General features: G+C 42.5%; 1 protein-coding gene across 1 annotated transcript; it reads right to left on the reverse strand.

Moving 5' to 3' along the window:
• Positions 1-469: 469 nt before the first annotated feature.
• Positions 470-8430, reverse strand: LOC104408372 (aldose reductase-like). Its single transcript, XM_010017957.1, has 10 exons — positions 8377-8430; positions 7918-8085; positions 6820-6936; positions 6033-6110; positions 5091-5213; positions 3285-3391; positions 2997-3078; positions 1815-1898; positions 859-941; positions 470-512 (listed from the first exon to the last, which is right to left on the reverse strand). Exons 1-10 carry the CDS (start codon positions 8428-8430, stop codon positions 470-472), a joined length of 939 nt encoding a protein of 312 aa, XP_010016259.1.
• Positions 8431-8700: the final 270 nt, after the last annotated feature.

Consider the following 8700-nt stretch of genomic DNA (forward strand, 5'->3'; position numbering starts at 1 on the left):
ATATAAAATTCCAAAACATTAGAGATTCACACTATAAAAATCACAGTTATGTAAAAAGCAAAGTAAATAGAGAGAACATTCCTTTACAGCAACTCATGAGCCAGTATGACTGACTGCATTGGAAATAATGTATAAAAAAAATCATGTAAGTAACCAGGGTTTTTTGTTAAACATGTCTTTAATTAAGGAAAACTTTCTTGTTTTCCTTAATTTCCTTTTTTTCTTAAAAGGAAATGAAGAGACATTGTCTTTTTACTGTTAATGAAAACCAGATTCCTGCTAATTGTCTTTACAAAAGTTCTATCCCTATTGATGCATTCTTTTACCAGCTAGTGGCCTCCTCCTAAAAAAGGAGAAGTAACTGCTCATAATGACAGTCAAGTACAAAAGAAGAAATCAAGACCAAGCTACAGAGTACATCTTCTAATCTGGGAGGAGTCACATGGAGGTCTCGCAGAAACCACTGGCATTAATATTCTGCTTTGAATGGGTAGTCCTTGTGATTGATAGCTCTGAGAAGAAAAAAAACTGGTTATTTTAAGTATTGTAGAAAGTATCTTCAGCAGCATTTCCCTGCTGCAGTCTCCTTGCCCCACTGCCAATGTACTCAAGTTTTACTGCTGTCATTAATTTCAACATAGTCTTGTGAGCAAGCACATGATACACCAAGATGCCAAAGGGAATGTCCTGAGCCAGCCTCCCTTCTGACATCAGTTCCAGGACATGTCTTGTTACCTGGAGTGCAAGATTGAAGATATGATCTCTCCCTTGTTTTGGTCATGTATGCTTTCAAGACATGGAGGATGAAATATGGATAGAGATAGGCCTAGTGGATAACAACAGCAAAAAGGAACTTACTGGGGCACTGGAACTGCCCTCCAGTTCCTGTTAAAGCTGAGGATGACATCCATCTCCTTTTTAGACAGTTCAAAGTCAAACACCTACCAAGGAAACAAAAGAATAGCCCTTTTTTGTAGCTAACTACTCATGAACCTAAGTAATGTGCTTCATGTATTCATGACTTGAGGAAAGGAACATATTACATCCACACTAAGCAGTTAAAAAATCCTCTTATTTCTCAGCCAAATACCAATTTACCCATGAAGTAATCAATAGCCCTTTTCTCTCTGAGGTGCTGTTCATAGTAATGTCTTACAGTTCTGGGTGGTTGAATGCAAACAGTTTGTGCTGTAATGCACAGAACAAAAACTTAAGATGCCAAGGATGGATTACTCCATGTATTGCAAATACTGGAACTAGCAGTAAATATTTCTGCTACAACAGAGGACTACTGAGTACCAACTGCAAACTGTTGTCTCACTGTTAATCAGCCATCTAAGAATTCTTGCTGGTGGTTCATAGGAGAAGTCCAAAATTTAGTAACACAGAGATATCATTTAAGACTGCCAGGCCTTATGAGCAGACATCTACCTAAACTTCCCTGCCAAGGGGAACCACAGCCTCAAAATGAGACATAAACTGTAATGGCTCTGGTGTTTACAATTTGTTCCTTTACATCCTAAAGAGGTGCTCACTAAGCATTTCCCAGGCGGCAAGTCCAAAACTTGGATTCCCTTTCTGGGGCAGCAGAGCTTGGACCGCCCTGGTGTAACCCATTTCTCTTCTGACAGGAACAAAATGCTTTTCCCCAGAGAACAAGTGCAGATGCTTAGGTAGCGCAGATCCCCCATCTTTACACCTCTGCACTCCCCTTCCAATGTCTCTTAAGAGCTGCTTGGAAGCACGGAGGAGACATGGGTGTGGGTGCCTATCCTGGGTAAACCGGTAGCAGCAGTTCCCAGCGGAAACTTCACCTGGATGTTTTCCTTAACACGCTGAGGTTTCTCAGACTTGGGAATGACAATCACGTCTCTTTGGATAAGAAACCGGATAAGAACCTAGGAAAGGACAAGAAGGAGCATGAAAACAGAGGTACCAAGAAATCTGTTCAAATGCATTTTGTGTTCTCTCTTACCATTTTTTTTTTTTTTTCATTCACAAACTAATTTCTTTTCTACAACCACGTTCACTCTTTGGAAGACTCTACCAGTTTGCACACAGGAGTTTGATGTGCCAGGATTTGCTTGCAGTCTACTGACAAGCTAATTGTTTCTGGCCTTTGTTGTTTCTTCATCCTGATTTCTCCAGGATTTGTTTTATTTTCCTTTAGGATAGGAGGGGAGGTGGGGAGGAATGATGATGCTTGTGGCTTGTGTTACATGAGTGCTCAGACCGTAGTGATACTGCAAATTGTTTCGGCCTCACAGATAAGTATTTCACCTAGATTAGGAATTTTTTGAAGTCCTTAAAAGGAAAAATAAATTTATAGATATTAAAAGTTCCACCCTCAACCCCCCTTCGAAAGAGTACTGTTGAATACAATTTTTTTGTTCTTCTCTGCCTGTCTTAAAATATGACTGTGGTTGGTTGCTTATGAACCTGTGGGTTGGTTTGAAGTGCAGTTTCTGCACACCCTGGGCAAGAACTCATCTGTGTGACTAGCAAGAAACAGATTAAAAAGTCGTCTTATGTAATCAACCAGCTCACAATGGTTCTTTGTGAACATGAGCAAACGGGAAGCAATCAAATTAATCTGCAAATTACACGACTTCTCTGAAAAATAACTTTGCTAATTTAGCTGGAATAACAAGTTAGCTTGATGATTGGTAGGTAAATCTCAGGGGAAAGGGGTTCTCTAGGAGCAAGCACTTCTCTCTGGGACCAGAAGAATTCTTCCCAGAAAGGGGAATACCTGAGGTAAGCATGTACCACTGCTGGTCAGCCTCCCCGCCTCCCTTAAACTCATGATCAGGACCTCTTAGAAAATATCTGATAATTCATAGGAATGCTGGTAAGAACTGGGGCAGTATGACGAGCTAAGTGCAGTTCAGCCCTGTTATACTTTATCTCTAGAGAAGGCAGCATCTGCTAAGACTGGCCATCAGTCATGTAAAAATAGAGGAGGAGGAATGGTTTGCCCTGACAGCCCCACTGACCTGAGCAGGGGTTTTATGATGTCTAACTGCAATCTCTTTAATCCTGGGATCCTCCAGCAGCACAGGTTCCCCTGGTTTGGCCCTATTAAAAACAAAAGCCAGGATATTCATGATAGAGAGATGTTAGTTTCCCTGCAGGAAGCCTGACATTTTCTGTGGAATAATCTGCAGTAAAGCAACAGCACTTTTCCAATTAAACCTGCATTATTTACATCATTTGCCTCAAAGATTCAACTTGCAAATATATGGATTTGTGTATGGAAAGGCTGCAGAAGAATGTTTTCTTACCATGGGCGGTTAGGAGAGCCAAGGGGACTGTATGCAGTCACAACAATCCCTTTGGATTGACAGTAGTTGATCAACTTTTCCTGGGTTAGGTATGGATGACATTCGATCTGCAAGCACAGAAGCATGGTGGTTGATACAGCGGCAGACTGCACTGGGCTCCTGAGCATAACATTTTAATTCCTCTTGGGTCACAAAAAATTGAAGGAAAGACTCCCAATATCATGATTAAAATTATCTTATAAAAACATTATTCATGTCACAGCAGTAATTAGAGGACTAGCACAGACAACAGGGCTTCCTCATGCTCCGTATTATGCAAAGACAGTGAGAAAGAGATGAGAAGAGTGAAAGTGCTATCTGTCAGGAATCACGTAAATCAGTCTTCCTTGACTACTGCAGAGCAGGACTGCGTCTTCAGAGGAGCAGCTCAGGATACCCAGACTTTAGTTTCTGCTCCAAGTCACCCAATCTCTCTTCAAGGAGCCCCCCTGATTCCCAAAGAAGCCTGGGAATCTGAGCTTCCCTAGGTTAGCCCAGATCATGTTGTGACCAGCCATTTGGGCAAGACATCCTTTAAATGGAAACAACAGCAGCCTGCACGGGGATGCTGCTCAACTTGCCACAAGCCATAGTATGAGCACAGGGCTATGCCTATACTGCATAATGTGGCACCATGCACATACTCAGCTGTTTCTAAACGCTATAGCTTTGCTGCCAGCTATGGTGACATGAAATCCATGTACATTGGTTTATTCAGTCCTGAGCTAGATTAGGCTACTACTGTAATGACAGTGTGTGGAACAGGCGCACTCATGAAGAAGCAAACTGAAGTCAAAGCCTGAAGTTCTTTAAACTGTTGAAGTTGGTGCAGATTTTAATGTGGGGATAGTTGGGTCCGTCTCTACCAGAACTTCATAACCCTCAATAAAATCTTTCTATGTTCACCTTGTGCTAAGCCTGGCTGGCACATATGCTAGACCCAAGCCCAGCACCACAGCACAGGCAGCACCGTGCCTGCACGGGACCTTCTGGAGATCTTCTTGGGTAGTGCCAAAACAGCAGAGATGGGCATTCAGCACCCTCAGCTCCATGCAAAGAAGTCTTATATGGAAGAAGGTCCTGACACCACTGCTGTCCTATGATTTCTTTCATTCATGAGGTATGTGGTAAGAATTTGTTATATAATAACTGTATACTTCAACCCTCACTCTGTAACCGAGTACAGTGAAATGGTTTATATTGAAAAATAAGTAAGTTCAGTGAATAAGAGAATTTCTGTACATGCCCATGCCTGTGCAGTAGCTCACAGTGGGGATTATGCTTGTTATCCCAAGGTCAAAAAAAATGGGCGTGTGGCAACTTGGGCTTTGACAGTAGTACTTGGGTGTGTGAAAGAGGGTATGTAGCAGAAAATCACAAGGTCCTATAGAAGGTAATGGATAGTTTTACTGTTTTCCACTATCTAAAAATTATATAGTCTCATCTCTTTCATATTACTGATATGCATAATCCCTACTATTTTGTATGATAGTGCTCTCAAATCTCCACTGCATATATACACACATGTCTACAAAAAACCCCCACCCTGTTGAGATCCCTGTCAGCTAAACACCAGTAAGACTGACACTGTAACAAACCCTTGCTTATCACAGGCAGCACTGAATTGGTCTTTCAGACAACTAGAGATACCTGGTGCTTTGCAAGATCTTTCCATGGCACCAAAACTATTTAAAGGTTATGGCAGAAGTCAGTTTTAGAGCTGAATATTTCAAGGTTAATTGACATCAGTGGAAACAAAAATCTTACCTGGTTATTTACTGGCTTGTATTTCAGTCCTGGCTTGTTCAAGATTCTTTCAATCTGCTCGTGGTTAAAGTTGGAGATACCAATAGCTTTTACCAGGCCACAGTCCACCAGCTCTTCCATGGCCTAATGAGTAAGGTCAACCAACATGTGTTTATGAGGTGGTAATACTGTTAACTACATTATTTCCCTAAAGCTAACGACAAACCAACAAACAACTCATACTAGATTGCAACTTGTATTATCTATATGCTTTATGTTCCAGTGCAGATGGAAAAGTAATATAAGAATGGCTTGGCCAACCCTTTTGTAGTAGGAAGCAAAATTTTTTGCTTCTTTGGGGGTCATTCTACCAGAGTTTAAAAAGCAAGTGAGACTTCTCCCCTGCCTGCACACTCCCTCTGGCTTGGCAGAACATGGCAGGGAGGATGTTAGCTTATACTCAATTACCTCAAAATACTTTCTTTCACCTGTAACCTGCTGCTGTAGAGAAAACTGTTAATTCCCAGAGCTGCAGCATCACAAAGGTGCAGATAGTAGCAGCAGATCCTGAATCCTTTCAGTATGCAAGGAAAGGACAGCCCAAGATGCTGACAGAGAACACTGAAAAGCATGAGAGGGCCGTCTGTATGAAACACCCACTAAATCAACAACCACACCTGGATTAGTCCGTGCTTCGGTTCTTCCATTGTGTGTATTCAAATACGATTTTCGTGACAGCACCTGCAGTGCTGATAGCTTCCTTCTCTTTAGTCTTAGTAAAGTCATCCCCCTCTTGCTTCCCAAAACAAGAGGTAGCAGCAGCTCTGCTCATTTTGATTACGAAATACAACTTTTTGTGACTATCCTCCACACCCAAACCTATTCTTTATTTTCCCTTGGCACGGAGATCTCTGCTCCATCTTTAGTGCTGACATCTGCTCCAAAGAGCAAACATTAACTTACCTCCCATGTGTCCAGAAAATCTGTGTCACTGGGGATACTCATACCCTTGTCATCAACAGGATTCAGTTCTTCACCAGCCTGTTATTTCAAGGCAGATAATACATAGACGTTTCTTAAGAGCTGAATTTCCTACTGTTTACTAGCAGTTCTGACCAGATTGATAGGCAGCAAGTTAGCAGGTTATTTAAACATATTACATAACTAAAAAAAAATGTACATGTTTTTTGGACAAAGGCCATATTTCTACATAACAAATCTTGCATACAAAAAGTGGGAATTAGTAGTAATTATGTAACTTAGGCAAATCTAGACGGAAGAGAAAAGGTACCACTCCCCTCCTCTTTATTCTAGTTTTTACTTTTTACGCAGGTGTAGATGAGGGGGGCGGGGGGGAAAGCACTGTGCTGCTGCACTGTGATTCATTTTCCACTGTTGATTACTCCAGACCAAGCCAACATCTCCAAAAGTTGAGATGTTCACACTGTTCCGGCCCAGCAGAAGACCATGATCCCTATTTGCACAATCCTGTGTTGGTTACCGTTTCCCTGAAGACCCAGTGGGCTCATAGCAGTGCTTATACCTATAACTATCTCACCCTAACAAGTGTGGAAATCGAGACCCAGTGACAGAATTCAGTGACTGAATTCTTGATACCACAAGGTTCAGGGAAGACCCAAATGAACCATAGCATATCCCAGCTGTGTAATGAAGACAGTTACAACACAGATGAGAGAATGTACCACGTTTCTAGCCAGATAAAGAGAAGAGGGATATAGAGCAGGACTACCTTGTATCCCATAGGGAAGTGTATCAGGTAGAGGTCAAGGTAGTCCAGTTGCAGTGCAGTGAGGCTCTTCTTGCATGCTACCTTAACCAAGGACCTCTCGTGGAACGTGTTCCACAACTGTGGGAAGAAGCCCAACTGTGATTCTACAGCTTCCACAATCCAGACCAGGGGACAGAAGCTTCTTCCTTGGAGGTCTGGGAGGAAAACTCAGTGTACTCAGTGCACACTGAAGGCAAGGATGCCAGTATCTTCATAATAAGGCAGGACAAACACACCACAAATAAGGATTCAGTCATGAAGTTGGGCAGTCAGTATTCCTACTCATGAAAAGAGATGTAACACTCTGCAAGGTGTATCTGACCCAACAAGGCTGTTAGTGATAGAATTTTTTGTTCAGTGTAAATTTCGAGTCTTGAGCAGCTCACAGCTACCCTCCCCCTGTCCCTGTTTACTGCCCACAGCGAGAACTGTTGTCAATTATACTTAGTTTCTGAAATGAAAGTTAAAGTCATTTAAATAGAAGAACTTGCAAGTATTATTCAAATTAAAACCTGATCTTTAACAAAAACGAAGAGTACGTGGAAAAGCTGAATTATACTCAAAGTTTTCTCATTTTGCTAATGAAAACCCCAAGTCGAAATTTTTTTAGTTGAAGAGTTCTTATTTTTAGGTAAAGAGCATTTGTAAGACAAGTGGATAAGATAAAGGAGTAGAGTCATACTTTTAATATCTCTTCCCTTCTAGGCTTACATTTTGTACATGACACCATTTCCAAGTGTCTTGCATACCAGTAAGCAGCACAGCACCTTTGAATTCAGACACCTTGACTTGTCTCTTTTTTCTGATCTTTCTAGGATTCATGCAAATGAACCTTTTGTATAGTTAAGTGACTTAAGAGATGCAAGGAAATTATTAGATCAGCAATTGCCATGCTATCTTTCCTAAGTTGTCAATGGTTCCTGATAAGGCTCAGTCCAAATTACAAATAAAGAATGGAATTTATAGCACACAACACCCATGAAGTGAAAGTCAAAGAAGGGAACAAGTGTTTACTTTCTGAGAAAAGCTAAATGTCCCAATAATCCTGCATCCTTGTACCTTAGTGACAATGAAGAGGTCTTCCCGTTTCACAGCTCCCTCCTTGATCTTCTCCTGGACTGCATTCCCTATTTCATTTTCATTCTGGTAGAAATAGGCACAGTCAAAGAGGCGGTAGCCTGCATCAATAGCACACTTTGCCACCTCTTCCACCTTTCCTGGAGGAGCCTGAAAGCAAGGCACAACCAAACCATGAGCTCTTCCATGGCCGCCTTCCACTGCTCACTGCTGTGATAGCTCTGCGCAGTCCCCATTTCCACCTGCTGATGCACTTTCCCTGTCACCTGTATTTAAACCAAGTTTCAACTTCCCAAGCAATTACCAAGTTTCTAGGGAAAACGGGACAGGGCAGAAAGGAGTTTCTGCGAGATGTTTTGACTCTGTCATTTCCAGTAGCATGATGCCCACTATCATTTCCCCTTCTTTGCTCTCAGTGTTGCCCAAGCAGTTTCGTCAAACCCTTCCCACGAAGGCAATCCCGTGGCGCAGGACTCCCATGTGCCTGCACGCCATCCCGGGGCTGCAAGCTGCCAGCACGCACGCAGCCTCCTGTAACCTACTTTTGCTTCTTCCCTGTTCCTTCTTTTACTTCCCTTCCTCGTTTTTTATCCTACCTCCACGTTCCTCAACCCTCCCCCTCCCCTTTTATTATTGCCTTTTTTCCTTTGCTGTTTGCTCCCCGAGCTCCGCTCCCCCCCCGCGCCCTGCCTGGCAGCCCGCCTGGTTATACAAGCGGCCGCGATTGCGGGCGGGCGGCGAGGCCGGACACCCGATCCCCAGGCA

This window comes from Nestor notabilis, unplaced genomic scaffold (genome assembly GCF_000696875.1).
Source record: "Nestor notabilis isolate BGI_N333 unplaced genomic scaffold, ASM69687v1 scaffold27847, whole genome shotgun sequence".
Classification (NCBI taxonomy): domain Eukaryota; kingdom Metazoa; phylum Chordata; class Aves; order Psittaciformes; family Psittacidae; genus Nestor; species Nestor notabilis.

What these genes read in the sequence shown, in the direction of transcription:
- LOC104408372 (XM_010017957.1), bottom strand. Translation starts at nt 8,430, where the DNA reads ATGGCGTGCAGGCACATGGGAGTCCTGCGCCACGGGATTGCCTTCGTG. An exon ending in GGATTGCCTTCGTGGGAAGG is followed by an intron (nt 8,086 to 8,376) that starts GTTTGACGAAAC and finishes CCTTGCTTTCAG; the next exon opens with GCTCCTCCAGGAAAGGTGGA. An exon ending in GTGTTAAGGAAAACATCCAG is followed by an intron (nt 942 to 1,814) that starts GTGAAGTTTCCG and finishes TTTCCTTGGTAG; the next exon opens with GTGTTTGACTTTGAACTGTC.